The sequence below is a fragment of the Emydura macquarii genome, unplaced genomic scaffold (assembly GCF_026122565.2).
Source record: "Emydura macquarii macquarii isolate MOO-44397 ecotype Brisbane River unplaced genomic scaffold, CSIRO-AGI_Emac_v2 contig_2205, whole genome shotgun sequence".
Lineage (NCBI taxonomy): Eukaryota > Metazoa > Chordata > Testudines > Chelidae > Emydura > Emydura macquarii.
Genome location: NW_027132342.1, coordinates 21609574 through 21626118, shown reverse-complemented (window position 1 = coordinate 21626118; position 16545 = coordinate 21609574). Strand labels below are relative to the sequence as shown.

General features: G+C 41.1%; 2 protein-coding genes across 2 annotated transcripts; one reads left to right on the top strand and one right to left on the bottom strand.

The window, feature by feature from the left end:
• Positions 1-546: 546 nt before the first annotated feature.
• LOC137160825 (histone H4) lies at positions 547-959 on the bottom strand. Its single transcript, XM_067559691.1, has one exon. It carries the CDS (start codon positions 917-919, stop codon positions 608-610), a length of 312 nt encoding a protein of 103 aa, XP_067415792.1. The 5' UTR covers positions 920-959; the 3' UTR covers positions 547-607.
• Positions 960-15316: 14357 nt separating this feature from the next.
• LOC137160816 (histone H1-like) lies at positions 15317-16048 on the top strand. The gene has a single exon (XM_067559682.1). The coding sequence runs from the start codon at positions 15328-15330 to the stop codon at positions 15985-15987; it is 660 nt and encodes a 219-aa protein (XP_067415783.1). The 5' UTR covers positions 15317-15327; the 3' UTR covers positions 15988-16048.
• Positions 16049-16545: the final 497 nt, after the last annotated feature.

Below are 16545 nucleotides of genomic sequence, written 5' to 3'. Positions count from 1 at the left end.
GAGCTGTATCTCTGCCTTCACCGGTTACAGGGGCTTGGCAAGGCACGTAGTTGGTAGGTTGAGTGAGGAAGAGAAACAGCCCCCCCCCCCCTTCATCTTGACTAGCTGCGGGGTGGTTATCCTTTATTTCATTAGGAAACCCTTCCTTTTCCTGTAGTGGGTGGGTTGTTGGTTAGCAGTAAACTCAGGTGACATTCTCTCCCCGTGGTTAATTTGAAAATCCCTTGCCTTGAAGTAGGATTAAGTCCCGCGGTTCGGACAAACCCCTTGGTTCTTGTGTGCACACTCCGCCCGCACGTTGAGCCCCTTATGGTGTGGGACGCAAGTATTACCACCGTGGAAAGGAAAAGCCCAAGACTAGCTTACCCTTTTAAAGAAAAATGGTATCCGGGAAAAAGCAACTTAACTGGCACTAGTTTTAGAGACTTCACCTCGCCTTAAGTGACATTCTTAGATTAACGGAGAACAGAAGTTTAAAACAAAAAAATCCCATGAACACCCCTTTAAGGTTTTTCGCACAGTAACAGCTCTTTTCATGAAAAGGTGGGTGGCTCTGAAAAGAGCCTTTGGGTTATAGATGTAGTTTTCTGAGTTAGACGACACAGGCTTAGCCTCCAAATCCGTACAGAGTACGGCCCTGGCGCTTGAGAGCATAAACGACGTCCATGGCAGTTACAGTCTTCCGCTTGGCGTGCTCGGTGTAAGTAACAGCGTCCCGGATCACATTCTCCAGAAACACCTTCAGCACTCCCCGAGTTTCCTCGTAAATGAGACCCGAAATACGCTTGACACCCCCACGACGAGCCAATCGGCGAATAGCTGGTTTCGTAATACCTTGGATGTTATCCCTCAGTACTTTCCTATGGCGCTTAGCGCCCCCTTTGCCGAGCCCCTTGCCACCTTTCCCACGACCAGACATGTTGTCAGCTAGATTTACGCTACAAACTGCATAGAGAAAAGAGGGAAGAACGTCCCAATATATTGCCTAGGGTCCGACCTGATTGAGAACCGCACAGGAAAAAAGGGCGGGTTATTTGCACCTTGTCCCTCCCCCTCTCTTCATTGTCTCTCAATGCGGTGGATGACACAGCGGAAAGCAAAGCCGGCAAAGAGTTCTAACATCACTTTCCTTAGAGCGTTTGTCTTACCAAAGGAGGCTAGGGGCAGAGAAAACAGGTTTAGGAGTTTCTGTGCCAAGCGCCAGCATTAACCCCTATAACTTCACTGGAAGCACATATTTCCTCACAGTGCAGTGCTGGGCTTCTCTTCCTCAGTGCGCTGCTGGTTAAATGAGGAATCTCTTTACACTATCTTTTCTACTTGTCCTTTGAATGTTTTCCTTTCTGGTAAATCTTTCGCTAACGCGACTTCCCACGGAGAGGGGGCCGGCTGCTATTGTGTGGTTCTGTAAAGCCTCCTTCCGCCGTTGCAAGTAGGAGTCTGCAGCAAAATATGACCAATCGGGTTCCCTGACACATCCCTGTCCTCTCCGACGTTCGCCGCCATTTTCCAGCGCTTGAACAAAGGAGGGTTTTAAAATCTGCTAATTTCAGATTTAATTAAAAGGGGGCAAGGCTGGGGGGACTCGGATGCTTCATAATTCGTGCTTTTCTCGCCTAATGTGAATGATGTCACAGCCAAGGTGTGATCACAGATTTGCATGGTTAGAGAAAGGACACTCAGAAAACCAGACTCCTCTCCTTGTTCATAAGGGGGGTTGCCGGAGCTCGGGGGGAGAGATCGGTATCGTTCTTTTTAACTTATAAAGTATACACACAGGCTCTTTGTTTGTGGTCGTGAAAGGGCTAGGTTTTTACATACTTCGATAAATGTACAGGGGAAAATTCCTAAATCTACCAAAAATCATGCAATCTATGTATACTCAGAAAACCAGACTCCTCTCCTAATTCTCAAGGGAGTGCTAGGGGCGCAGGTTGCTGGAAGAGAGACGCCTACCATTGCTTTAATTTATAATATCGAAACAAAGGTTTCATGTTTGTGATTCTGAAGGAGATAGGTTTTGAATTACTCGGACGAACGTACAGGAGAGAAAAAAATTATTGAAAACTGTGTGTATCTATATTATGTTTGTCCAACATAAAAAGCTAACCCCTATATTGCCAAGATACCCACACGAAACAATTAAAGTTTTACACAATAACGGCTTGCCTTGGCTTTGCTGATCTCTGTAAATCACAGATGGTAACGATTACATGTTTTCTCGAAACCATTTTATATCAGTTGCACACAGACTGCTATGTAGTCTATCTCGCTAATCTTTTTTATATTGCTATCTATTACTTTAAGAAGCTTCCAGGTAAAATCAATAACAATAGGAATAGATTTGGGGCCCTCTGGCTTTTCTCCCTTATGGGTGGACTCCACTCAGAGGAAGGTTTATTTCTGTTTGGTTGGCTGTTAATTTCAGATTTGGCAGGTGTTCTGGGTGTTTGTTGTTGTTGTTTTGCTGGAGGTTTTTTGAAGGTGTTTGTGAGTAAAACAGCAACAAATTGTGACCCTACTTAATGATCATTTGGTCTTGTGATTATACATGAAATATAGCAGCAGTTTTTCCTCCCTTATTCTTTTCCTTTGTTTCTGTTTTCATGGATGTTTCAATTTGTTCTTTGAGTTGCAGAGATTTTAATATGAAATTAAACTGGGCAGGAGAATCTGAGACGTACATAGCTATACCTCATGGTGTTATTGTTTGTGTATTGTTTCCTGTTTGCTTTTTAGAGTATATTAACAATATCAGGATAAATTTTATTTTATTTTTGTTATTAAATTACTTATTTATAATTTATATAATATTAATGCTCCCCATATTACAATCTGATACTGATAGCAGAATACTGATTATTTAAGAACAAGATCTTTTTTCACAACTGTCAGGATTTGCTAAAATAAACAAATAAAATCCAACCAACAACAAAATGAAAAAAAAAAATAAAAGTAAAAAAATAAAGGACTGACTAAATCCCCTTCCCTTCCAGTTTCTCAAGTCAATCCTTATCAAAGCAAATTGAATGCAGACATTTAATTTTTCTCTCAGAACTGTATATTATTAATAAGAATTAATAATTATATGCCCAAAAACTTAGTTAATGTAGAATTAAGGTTGTCAGGCATTACCTTATGGTTTTCCAGAATGTGGAGACTGAATAACCTGAAACCTCTGAAAACCAGAAAATGGTACATAAAAATTCATACCGCTTCCCCAATGCACCTCTAAAGCTTGAATTAACTACTGTTCAATAATGGTGATGCCTTAAAAAAAAAACATGAGGAAAGAATAAGAGAATATGCTCTTGTTTACGTTGGTCATCTTATCCTGCGGATTGTTAGCAATCGGATGAAATATATAACAGTGGTCTCCAGGGTTTAATGAGGAATAGGTGAAGGTAATGTTATAGAAGGAATTTTCAGGGCAACAAAGAAGGCGTGGTAACATTTTGCAGATTTGGGATGGCCTTTTTGGAATAGGCTTTGAGTATAGGTGACATGTAAGCAAATCCTGTTGGCTATCCCTGAACTAAATCCAAGTTTTGTTTTAGCAAACAGAAGTTGTTAGACTTTATCATACAGTGCTCTGCTCATTGTGCTCTATTCCCAAAGTGTTCTGAAGCATCTGTGAGGGTAGAGTGCTGGTATGTTTGTTATTACTATGCTGGGATTTCAATCAAAGCGGGCAGAGTAAAGATCGTGTTGTGTACCTTAACTTTTTAACTCCAGTTTTCAGAGGTTTAAGTTTACCATCTTTTCACAGTCTGGAGGGGCACTAGGCAATGGTGGGCAACCTGCATTAGCAAAGTTTTTGGATAATATATTTCCTTGTTTTATTAAAACATAATTTCTCAATGTCCTCATATTTTACAGCCTACACTGTCCCTCCACTTCTTCTTGGTCCTTGGCAATAGTTACCCAGCCACAGAAGGCACTGACTGCACATTAATCCCTTCATTGTCTATGCATCATCTCAAGGATTTTTCATTTGTCAAACACAGCCCAGTCTTTCTTCCCCGCCACTCTGTCCTACATAGAAGCCGGCTGAGGAGTTGAGAAGAAGATACAGGAACAATGAAGGGGCTGACATAGTCAGTAGCAGCAATATTTGAAGGGAGACAGAAATGGGGATGACATAGCTGTAAGTTTTAGGAGGTGCATAGTTGAATATCCCTGTGTCACCCACTTCACAGCTCTGACTCTCTTTTTTTCTGCACACAATCAACTGCACTGGTCTGACTTCCCCTTGCACCTAAGAGCAGCAGTTTGTGGGGGGTGTAGGAAGAATCTGGAGCCTCTTACTCACTGCTGGAGACAGCATGGAGAAGGAGGGGAGTTCTGTGTTATTCCTGTGTTAGGAGACCAGTGGAAGAAAGAGGAGCCCAGAAACCCCTCCATCAGCTTGGTGAGGCAGCCATGGGCAGGACATCTAGATAGCCATATAGGTAGTGCAGGGGAGGGGCCGATGTTTGTGGTATATGTAGGTACCAGTGATGTAGGAAATGCAGAATATAGGTCCCAGAGGCCAAATTTAGGTTGCTAGTTAAGAGATTAAAATCCAGTATCTCCATGGTAGCATTCTCTGAAATACATCCAGTTTCATGTTCAGGGGCAGTAAGACAGGCAGAACTGCAGGATCTCAATCCATGGCTGAGATGATGGCGTAGGCAGGAGGGACATAAATTTATTAGGAACTGGGGAACCTATTGGGGAAGGAATTGCTCCACCTTAAGCAACCAGATGGTTGGTACATACAATTAAAAAGGTTGTAGAGGATTTTTTTTTTAAATGGTTGGGGGAATGCCAATTGGTGCGGAGGAACACACCATTCAGGTAAGAGATGTCCCTTAGGGATGAATTTATTAAAGGGTGAACTCTGTATCCGAGTAAAGAGGATAGGAAAGAAGTTGGCAAAGTACAGGTACAGGCAGTGAGGAACAGTCAAATATAAGAGACTCCCATTTAAATATAACATCTGAAGTCAAGCAACTGAATACTGACATAATGTGCAAGTGCTTATATACAAATGTGAGAAATCTTAAAATCTAAGATGGGTGAACTAGAGTGTCTCACATTAAATGAGAATATTGATATAATAGGCATCACAGAAACTTAGTGGATGAAGGATAATCAATGGGACATGGCAATACCAGAGTATAAAATAGACAGGAAAGACAGAGTAGGTTATGCTGGTGGGGAGATGGCATTCTATATTAAAGAAAGAATAGAGTCAAATAAGGTAAAAATCTTAAATGATAAAAACTGTACCATAGAATCTCTGTGGATAGAAATTACATGGTTGAATAAAAAGTGTATAGCAGTAGGACTATACCATTGACCAAGTGACCAGGATGATGAGATAGTAAAATGCAAAGGGAGGATAGAGAGAGACTACAAAAGCAGAAAGCACAATAGTAATGAGTGATTTCAAGTATACTCATGTTGACTGGGTAAATGTCACCTCAGGGCATGATGCGGAGAGAGAAAATTTCTAGACACCATAAATGGTTGCTTCCTGGAACAGCTAGTCATGGAACCCACTTGTGGAGAGGCATTCTTGATGTAGTCCTAAGTAGAGCACAAGGTATGGTTCAAGAGGTAACTATAGCTGAACCACTCGGTAATAGTGACCATAATGTAATTAAATTTAAGATCCTTGTAGCAGGGATAATAACAAAAAAAACCTAGTCACAGTCCCATTAACTTTTAAAAGAGAAACTACACAAAAATGAGGATCCTGGTTAGATGTAAATAAAATGGAGCTGTCACAAGTGTAAAATGCCTGCAAGAAGCATGGGGACAATTTAAATATACCATATTAGAGGCTGAGACTAAATGTGTACCTCAAGTCAGAAAAGACAATAAGAGGACCAAAAGAATGCCACTGTGGCTAAACAGCAGATCAATGGTGACCATTAGAGGCAAAAGGGCATTCTTTAAAATTTGGAAGTCAAATCCTAGTGAGAATAATGGGACGGTGCACCAACTCTGGCAGGTTAAGTGTGAAAGTACAATAAGGCAGCCCAAGAAAGAATTTGAGACACAACTTGCTAAAGATGCAAAACGTTAAGAGTAAGACATTTTTTTAAGTACATCAGAAGCAGGAAGCCTCCCAAACATGTACTGAGGCCACTAGACAACAAAGGGTTAAAGGAGCACAGAGGGTATGTCTACACTTCAGTTAAACACCCGCGGCTGCCCATGTCAGCTTTCTTGGGCTCGCAGGCTAAATCTATGGGGCTGTTTAATTGCAGTGTAGACATTTGGCTCAGGCTGGAGCTTGGCCTCTGGGACGCTTCCCCCTCACAGGGTCTCTTTTTCTCTTTCTTTTATCTCTCTAATATCATAGGACCAACATGTCTACAACAACACTGCATTCAACAATGGAAGATATTTAATTTTGCCATTTGAAATGGAAATGCCACAACATGAAGCAAAAGGAAGCAAAACTTAACAGTGACATCTACTTGCTGAGCAAATTCAAGAATCAAAACATCATCCTCAGAGGTTTCACCACCTGTAACCCTCTGACCATTACACAGAAATCCAAAATATGCTGAAGAGCTCTACAGAAGGACTTCAGAAAAAACTGAGGAACCACTTACTGCACCTCACATACTCAAGAAGGAACCACCTCAAGCAAAAAATTATCACATGCTTCCACACACTTGAAGAAAAAAATCAAAAACCCAAAGCAACTATAAAAAAAACCCCCATTGATAACAGTCATCCAACACAAAAACAAAAAGCGGAATCAACTACAACAACTCCTCAATCTACAGAACACCACCTTCAGGAGAAACTATGGCACCAGGACACCATGGACCCTACGTGACACTCAAACATCATCAATTTATCAAGACTACCCATAACTGGAGCTGAATTATCTGTACTCTCCATGTCCTCCAAGGGACTGGACTTCTGCCCCACCACAGAACCTGTTACTATATTAAAATATGGAGAATTAAAAGAATTATTTTGCCGATTCCACCTCAAGGAATTATTTTACAACAATGATGACCATCACCCAAAATAACCATTTCCTCACTGGCAGTCATAAGAAAAAAGAATCATCTGACTGGACACCCCACAGTGGATGAAACCATATTATTGATCATTACATTAATTGCTTCAGGAAAAAAAATAACTATAAAATCCTTAACAAACATCACATACACCACAATCTCTTCAGCACCAACAGGATAGCTATATAATTCCTGAAATCCAACCACCAGATACTGATCAAATCAGCAGACAAAGGGAAAGCCATCATAGTCCTCAACTGTGATGAGTATGTTAATGAGGTTAACTGACAACTCTCTGACACCATCTATTATAAAGAACTCAACTATCCCATCCCACAGTTTACCCAGAAATTTAAAGATATCAAATACTTCCCCAAACAACTGCAAGAGAAACTCTACTACCTCACCCCCCACAAACCCATCCTAGGGACCTTCTGCATGTTTCCCAAGATACACAAACAAAGGAACCCAGGCAGATCCATCATATCTGGCCACAGCACTCTTACTGGAGGAATATTGGTACTCATATAAACCATCCTCAAACCACTCACCGCACAAAGGGCCAGCTTCCTCCAGGACACAACTGACTTCTTCCAGAAACTCTGCAACATTAACAACCTCCCTGAGAAGACTGTCCTTGCATGGATGTCACCTCCTTTTACAACAACATCCCTCACAATGACAGCATCACTGCGGCACAAATATCTACAAGATAATAGACAACACTCAGGTATTGACCCCAAACACATCGCCAAACTCATCCATTTCGTCCTCATCCATAACGATTCTATATTCAACAACAAACACTTTGTCCAAACCGTGGGAACAGCCAGGCGTACTAGGATGATTCCCCAATATACCAAGCATTTCATGGGTCACCTTGAGGAAGAATTTCTGGACAAATCCATCACAAAACCAATAATATACCTTTGATTAGAGGTAACTGTGGGGCACAGCAGGGCCTGGACCAGCTCCCATGGGGGTGTGGAGGAGGGAGGGATGCACTGGTCTGCTCTGCTGCGGCCCCGGCCTCTGGCCCCGGCACCCAGCCTCAGCTCCTGGCACCTGGCCCAGCCTCAGCTCCCAACTGCCTTCACCAAACAAAGACTCTCCACTAGAATCCAGAGAAGTAGATTGCATCATGGAATGGACCATGCAAATACCCCAAGTGAAACTGCTTTGATATGGAAATAATACCCCCTCTGACTGTACACCTGTGGTTGTCATTTATCACCCCTCACTGGAACCCATATGGGGTATTAAGAAATAATTACAACCCATACTTGATGGTGGCCACATGCTGAAAGAAATATTTCCTAAGCCCCCTCTTCTGGCTTTCAAACAATCCCCTAACCTCTCTGTATTGATAATCAGAAACGTACTCCCCAATGACCAGGACACACCAACTCAAAGCAGCACCAGACTCTTCCAGAACAACAGATGCAAAATCTGCAGACATATCTCCACTGGTACAATGGTCAACACTCCCCACAACACACCTTTCCAAATCCTTGGGTCCTCTGCATCCCTATCAGAACATATGGTGTACCTTATCCCATGCACTAAATGCCCATAACAACTGTGTGGGTGAAACCAGACAATCACTACACTCTTGAATGAACTCACATAGAAAAATGGTAAAAGACAAAAACACCATATATTTTGTGGGTGAGTTCTTTTCACAAAGCAATCACTCTCTATATATAGTCACTAAAATAGTTATAGATGTAGCTATATAGATAGATACAGCTATATCTACAGCCACTAAAAATCATGGAGTGAATAGAGACACTGTATTTATGGTTTATTACAATAATTTATAACCCATTACTCCTCCACCATCTTTTTTTTTTTTTCTCCTTTGCCCCCCATGACTGGAGAGGCGTTAACTGGCCACTTCATCTTGAATGGTCCCTTGAAATATGTGTTAACTGCATATGCTAACCAAACTGTTCCACCTTGTATTTAGCTGTGACACTCTGGGGACATTTCCCAGACCTGAAGAAAAGCTCTGTGTGGCTCAGAAGCATGTCTCTCTCACCAACAGTGGTTGGTCCAATAAAAGATATTACTAATAAGGATTGTCATGTAGACGTGTGCTGGTCCTTCAGAGCTCAGAAACTGTGCCAGATCACAGCCCTAAAGGGCAAAGGTTGGGAAAAGGGCAGTGACCCTATTCTGAACCCTGGCAACCCCCACACTTTCTGCAATACTCCAAAGCTCCTTTCCCACTTTTATCTCCTTCAGTCTCCCATCCATGCAATCCCCTGCTACTGTACCAATTTATTCCCTCTTATTTGCTGCAGTTCCACATTGCTCTGACCTCCTCAACATGCCTGTTGCTCCAAACCCGTACACCCCAGCCCCCAAGCTCAGCCCCCAATTCCATCCTCCTTGCCACTCCATTTTCTTGGTAAACCTGGAGGGACTATGAGAAGAGGGAGGGTGGTGGGCATATGAGAAGTGCATGTGACAACTGAAGGCAGGAGAGTGTACACACAGTTCTCATCTACACTTAAAACATAGGTCACTTACAGCTCCCATGGCTGTGAAAAATCCACAATGCTCAGCACTGTAACTATGTTCTGACTTAACCCCTTATGGAGACACAGCTAGGTCACTTGAAGACTGCTTCCATCAACTTAGCTACCATTGCTTTGGGGGAGGGGGGTGGAGTTCCTAAACTGATGGAAAAACATAACAGTACTCTGTGTCTACACTATTAATTCACTACACTACACTACAGCATTCAGCATACATAACATAAGAAGGGCAATACTGGGTCAGACCAATGGTCCATCTAGCCCAGTATCCTGTTTTCTAACAGTGGCCAATGCCAGATACTTCAGACGGAATGAATAAAACAGGTAATCATCAAGTGATCCATCCCATTGGCCATTCCCTTCCCAGCCCAGAAGCTGTGCGGTGCCACTATAGTTCTCAGACTTTGCCAGTGTTTGGGGAAGAGATTTTACAAGTCCATCTGCAGAATAGGAGCCCAGCAGAGGTGTGAAGTGGCCCATTCACCTCAATGGGATGTTCTTAGATGAATGCAAACATTCATGGAAAAGAACAGAGCATGAAACAAGAGCTTTGAGATGTGTGAACTCCTTCATTCATCTCAGTGAATGTTCTCATTCCCCTTTCCTTGGCCTAGTGTCAGAGCTTGTAGTCTGTGCCATGTACTGAACATGCCTGTTCTCAAGTCACCAGATTATCCAGTGCTGTGTGACTGTTTTGTTCCATTCATCCAAGTCTATTCTCAGCTCCTGAATTTTCGATGCCACAGCATTATTTATAGGTACCCATAATCATGATTCTTTGAGACACTGTATACCCTTTGTTTCCCTAAGGCATGAAGCCATAGTCTAACTACACAGACTCTGACCAGCAGCAGTTCCGTTATATGCTCAGCAGATGCAGGAAGGCAGAGCATGCACTGGGAGCTTAAAGTAAAGTGGAACATCTGTTAACTCACCATGATGGGAATTCCAAAACTGGGGCATCAGTAGGTTTGCCTTTAATATTCTACTCACCATGTGTGAAATCAAGGGTGAGGGGTTTAACAGACACATTGATGTGGTGTTTGGATTCTTGCTGCAAAGAATACACAGTTGGATAGAGAAGAAATGCCACGAGATATTGTGCAAAACAAATCAGTGAATATTTGCACACCAATCTTGCTAGGTCCAGTGATATAAGAGATGAATGAAGTTTGAGTCTGAAATAGGTGTTTCTGGTGTTGGTTTGGTCTTATGCAATGATTTTTTCTTTATCATCTTGCAAGTAGTATTGTGAATTGATATACTTTTTGGGTGAGGGAAATTATGTAACAATGAAATAGCGGTTCTTTAAAGCTGTAATGCCTAATTAATTCTTTCCAAAGAAATAGTGCAAACAAACACTTTATTTGACACAAAATAACTGATCAGCTGCAGTAAGTAACCAAAGAAAATTCATATATAAAACATTATTTAGGGACAATGTAACAGGAAATGCTTGTCCTCCTGGGGCTTCCCATTCTTTTTGTCCTAGTCACTGGCGGGGGTGGAATGAAACAGAATTAAGACACAAACTAACCAGCCCGGACTCACCTACTTTTGGTATGATGATAGGACATACTTGTTCGTCTTGAAAGTCTCCATCAGCATTCTGTATGATAGTTTCATGCTGGATTTTTGCGGATTTTAATATAATCAACAGATCGTCTCACCCTTTCCCACACCAGCTGCAGGATTAGTTGTGTCGGTAAATTGTGAATGGAGGCGGGGGGGGGGGGAGGTGAGAGGAGAAACAAAGCTCTAGTTTTTTGAGCACTCATTCTGTAACCACTCAGATCAGTTCTGATAAATGCATTGTTAATACAGGAAAAGTAACAAGCGTTCAGAACCTGAGGATTTTTGAGTGAATGAAAACAATACAGCTTCCCAGAGCACGTGAGTGCTCTTGGTCTTTTGATCACATTGTATAACATTAATTCCCCCTGTCGCAGCTTTGGAAAATGGCGGCGAACACAGGAGAGAAAACCGGAGCGAGAATATTATGTGACAGTGAAGCTGATTGGTCAGAATTTGCTGCAGACTCCAAGTAGCTGAATAAGGTTTTTACAATCACGTAGATCAGATCTGTGCATTTTACCAGGAATATTCCGCGGCAGTAGAAATTCTTCCTCCGCGCTGTCCTGGGCCATTTAAATATAAATTATATGGATACAACAGCACCATTAACAAAATGTTTTAGAGAGAAGGGACGCGAAAATGTACACTGATTTCAAACGGTTATCTTGAAAAACAGCATCAACAGACCATCAGAAAACGAGAGAGGAGAGAGGAACAGCAACGAATGACTAAAAAATCAAAGATGTTTGAAATCGGTTCTTGTGTTAAGTAGTGTAGTTACCGAGACATGATGTTGTCAATAGGAGTTTCCATTTCAGTTATAATTATAATCATAATAAATTTTAAAATCCTAAATTGGACATTATTTTCTCCAAAACTATTCTAGAAATGTGAGCTTTGAGTTTATTGCATGTTTGGCTGAGTCTAAACCGACCCTGTACAGACAGAGATTAGGATTTTGGGGGTGGGGGAGAAGGGAAGAGAACAGCACCAACAACCTGCCTCTTTTCTATAGTTTTTAATCAGGTCTGACTTCAAGGAATGTAAAGAGAGTCAGTGCAGGCCTATATACACATTAAGAATTTTTCTGTATATATTGATAATTTTGTACAAATTATTACTAAGTTTCTATTTTGACTCCACTATGTCTGGTCATGGTAAAGGTAGTAAGGGAGTAAGTAGGGAAAGGAAGTGCTAAGTCCATAGAAATTGATATGTGCTGAGAGAGAGAACATTCAGGGTATTACTGAAGCCTATTCATTGTCTACCTACTTGAATGGGAGTCCAATGTATCTCTGGACTGATTTATGAAGAGACCAGGGTTGCTCAAGGTTTTTCTACAGCAGCGGTTCCCAAACTCTACCACCAACATAAAATGGCACTACTTGTAGTACCACCACCAAATTTTTATACAATGTAGCTTCTGATGCTCCACTTATAAGCTACCTTGGCAACTGGTTCCTTTCATGTGGCTGGAAGCCAGAAGTTCAGGAAGCAACTGGTTGAGGAACTAAGTTGCTCGGTCCAGTTGCCAAGGTAACTTAAGCGGAGCATTGGCAGCAGAACTTCAGGCTAAACTGCTGCTGACACTCCTCTTAAGCTACCTTGGCAACTTGTCGGGCAGCTTAGACACATACCATTGGGAGGTGGCCTCCGTACCACTGGTGGTACGTGTACCAGTTTGGGAACCCCAGTTCTAAAGAATGTCTATCAGGATGCATTCACCTACATTCAGAGCATGCCAAGTGAAAAACTGTGATGTCCATGGACATGGTGTATGGCTGCCTTAAAACGCCAGGGGTGCACTGTATGAATTTGGAGGTTAAAATCATTTTAAGAACATCTACAACACAAGGGCTATTTTTAGACTCACCCATGTTTTCTTGAAAAGAGCTGTATTACCTTCATATATATACTTAGACATAGAAATATTCAGATTTAAAATTAGCTCTATTCTAGAGTAACGAAAAGGCTCTTTAGAGGGATTCAGTTTAAACAAAAGTTGTATATGTGAACTTAAATGAAGTCAGTGTTTTAAAACAAATGAATTTTAAAGAAAATGGGTAAAAATTCTAATCATACTAGTTATTCAATTTTGAATAGTCTGTAGTTACATTTTTATTTTGCATTATAGATAATTTAGGCATGTTTTAAAATTTAAAGTTTAAAAATAGTGAGAGATTCAAGAAGCTCTATCTATTTAGTTTTACAAAGAGAAAGTTAAGGGGTGACTTGATTACAGTCTATAATTTACGACATGGAACAAATATTTATTAATGGGCTTTTCAGTCTAGCAGAAAAAGGTATAAAACAATGTAATTGCTGGAAGTAGAAGCTAGATATATTCAGATTAAAAATAAGGCTTACATTTTTAACAGTGAAAGTAATTAACCATTAAAACAATTTTGCAAGAGAAGTGGTGGATTTTCTATCAGTGACAATTTTTAAATCTAGATTGGATAGTTTGGCCTGAGTTATATAGGAGGTGAAAATAGGTGACCACAGTGGTCCCTTCTGGCCTTAGAAGCTATAAAACAACACAGAGATTTCTTACTGTAAACAAAGGCATACATATAGAAGGCCTATTCAGAGTTAGTACATTTTCTTTTACTGACAGACTAGACAAAAACAGAATCCAAAGTAAGCATGCAACTAATTATTATGAAAAGAAACGATCAATTATTTTAATAGTGGCTGCAAAACCATTCTAGTCATTTATTTCTTCTTGGGATTGAAGGGATTCCTTAGTCAGTGCTGGTTAATCTGATTATTGGAATCAATATAAGGAAATAAATGGAAAATCAACTATAAAAATGATTGTGGTGAGTCAAGGGAAAGGGAACCTGTCCAAAGTTATGAAACAAAGGTACCTTTTTTGGTATACCAAAAATATGTTAAGTACATTTAACCCTTCACTAAGAAAAGATTTATCAAGTAGTAGTGAATTTAGTGAAGATTGAGAATGAAAATCAGAGATGTAGGATTTACAAATCCCAAAGGTTTACTGCTGACTGCAGGGTATTTCTGGAGGCGGGTGAAGCCAGTCTGACCACGTGAGCAAAATCCCGGAATCCTAGACCCTCCATTTCCAAGCGCGGGCTTTTCAAACTGCCCAATCAGAGTTAAGACTTCAAACTCGGCGCTATCTCAGATCAGCTTAATAGTTTTGAAACTAGTACCAAGGAATTTTAAGAACCTTCCACTATTAACAAGGCAGAGGGAAAACAAACAAAACAACAACAAAGACAAACAAACAAAAACCCCTGCCAAACCAACCAACTAAAAATCTGAATGCTTCTTACATTTTATTTATATATATAATCTTTTATGATTCTCTCTCTATATATACATAGAGAAAGAGAGAGAACTTAAATTTTCGGTTAACCCTTTGAATGGAATTTATATAAGCGTTATTTGTTTCTTATTAATTCTGAATGAAGCCACAGCCACTAGTTAGGTTGTAATACTAATAGCGTTTCAACGCCGGCACTTCATGTCAGCTCTGGCTAGTGGTAATCAGATTACTGGAAAATATTTTTTATTTTTTAAAGTAAATACAGCTGTATTGTCCCAAAATAATAATTTAAATGAAAATACAACAATAATAATACCTCTTTAAGTTTGGAGGTATACGCCTTGTTCAATCGACCTGCAATTTATTCTGTGGGAGTGTGTGCTACCTCTTTCTGTTTGAAATAGATTTATAATGAAGTCATTGACACACGTTACTCGCTTTCTTTCCTAATTAGAAGACGACCGTCAAAAGAGTAGAATTACATTATTTCTCTGATATTTTTGGCAAAGGGACATTTTTAATTTACAAAGAAAAACAAAAAATTCCCTCTCTCGAGGTCCATCCAGCTTCAGCACTCGGGGTTTATTGTCTTTTCCTTAATGTAATTGTATTGTTTTCTGTAGGAAACATTAATGGATTAAAATATCCTGTTTCAACTTCATTTGGCTGAGAAAAGAGATAATTTGGTGGCAAATATTGTGCAAAAATTACACTTTATTGACTCCGAAGAAACACAAAATGAGAGGAGAGAAAGAGCCCTTTCTGGTTTGCAGCTGGGCGGGCACTTTAACGCACCAATCAGACAGTGACTCCTCCCTATAAATAACAGGCGTCAGACTAGTTCACTTTATGTTTTTTCTGGTTTTGAAACGTGTCTGTGACCATGTCTGAGACTGCGCCTGTAGTTGCAGCTGCAGCTGCCTCTGCTCCAGCCCCAAGGCCTCCAGTTAAAAGGGCAAAGAAGGCAGCAGGGGGCTCGAAAGTCCGGAAGCCCTCAGCTCCTAGCGTAACTGAGTTGATCACTAAGGCAGTATCTGCCTCCAAAGAGCGCAAAGGGCAGTCTTTGGCTGCTCTTAAGAAAGTTTTAGCAGCTGGAGGGTACGATGTAGAGAAAAACAACAGCCGTATTAAGCTGGGGTTGAAGAGTCTGGTGAGCAAAGGCATCTTGGTACAGACCAAAGGCACCGGGGCTTCTGGATCTTTCAAACTCAACAAAAAACCGGGTGAGATCAAGGAAAAAGCACCCAAGAAAAAGCCAGCGACAAAGCCTAAGAAACCAGCTACCAAGAAACCGACCAGCGCCGCTAAGAAGCCCAAAAAGGCTGCAGCTGTAAAAAAGAGCCCGAAAAAAGCTAAGAAACCAGCTGCTTCCGTGGCCAAGAAAGCAGCCAAGAGCCCGAAAAAAGCTAAAGCTGCTGCTAAGCCCAAAAAGGCAGCTAAGAGCCCGGCGAAGGCGAAGGCGGTGAAGCCCAAGGCGGCCAAGCCCAAGCCAACCAAGCCAAAAGCAGGAAAGGCAAAGAAGGCAGCAACCAAGAAGAAGTGAAGCTGTTTGAAGAGAAATTGAGTCTCATGCAAACAAACCCAACGGCTCTTTTAAGAGCCACCCACCCCTTTCCAAAAGGAGCTGTGTCTGACAGTATTCTGCACCCGCAGCAGGTTGCTTTGGAGGACTAAGGCTAGCAGTTTCTCATGTTTCATATTTTTCTATATAGTTATTTAATGCTTTTGAAAGATTTTTCTAAGTGGTATAAGACGGGTTGGGGGAGGTAAGCTACATTTTTATCCTTTATATTGGCAGGCATTCTGGCCCTTTAGATCTATTGCTGTCAGTACTTGTCCTGTCGGCTACTAAGGACGAGAAGCCGCAGATCATTTAGAACACCCTACTTCTCTCAGCTGTTGCGAACATACATCCCTCTTGACAGTGAAAAATCGGCACTTTGCAGGGAGTGGGGAAAGTTTGAAAAGGGCGCGCTTCACAGCAATTGGAGAGTTCGAAAAACCTGCGTTTTACAGGGATTGGTCCGTGACGCCTCTTCTCTCCGCCCCGAGTTTGTTAAATTACATGAATCTACTCTTATTCCCAGTACTAATTAAATAT

What these genes read in the sequence shown, in the direction of transcription:
- LOC137160825 (XM_067559691.1), bottom strand. Translation starts at nt 919, where the DNA reads ATGTCTGGTCGTGGGAAAGGTGGCAAGGGGCTCGGCAAAGGGGGCGCT.
- LOC137160816 (XM_067559682.1), top strand. Translation starts at nt 15,328, where the DNA reads ATGTCTGAGACTGCGCCTGTAGTTGCAGCTGCAGCTGCCTCTGCTCCA.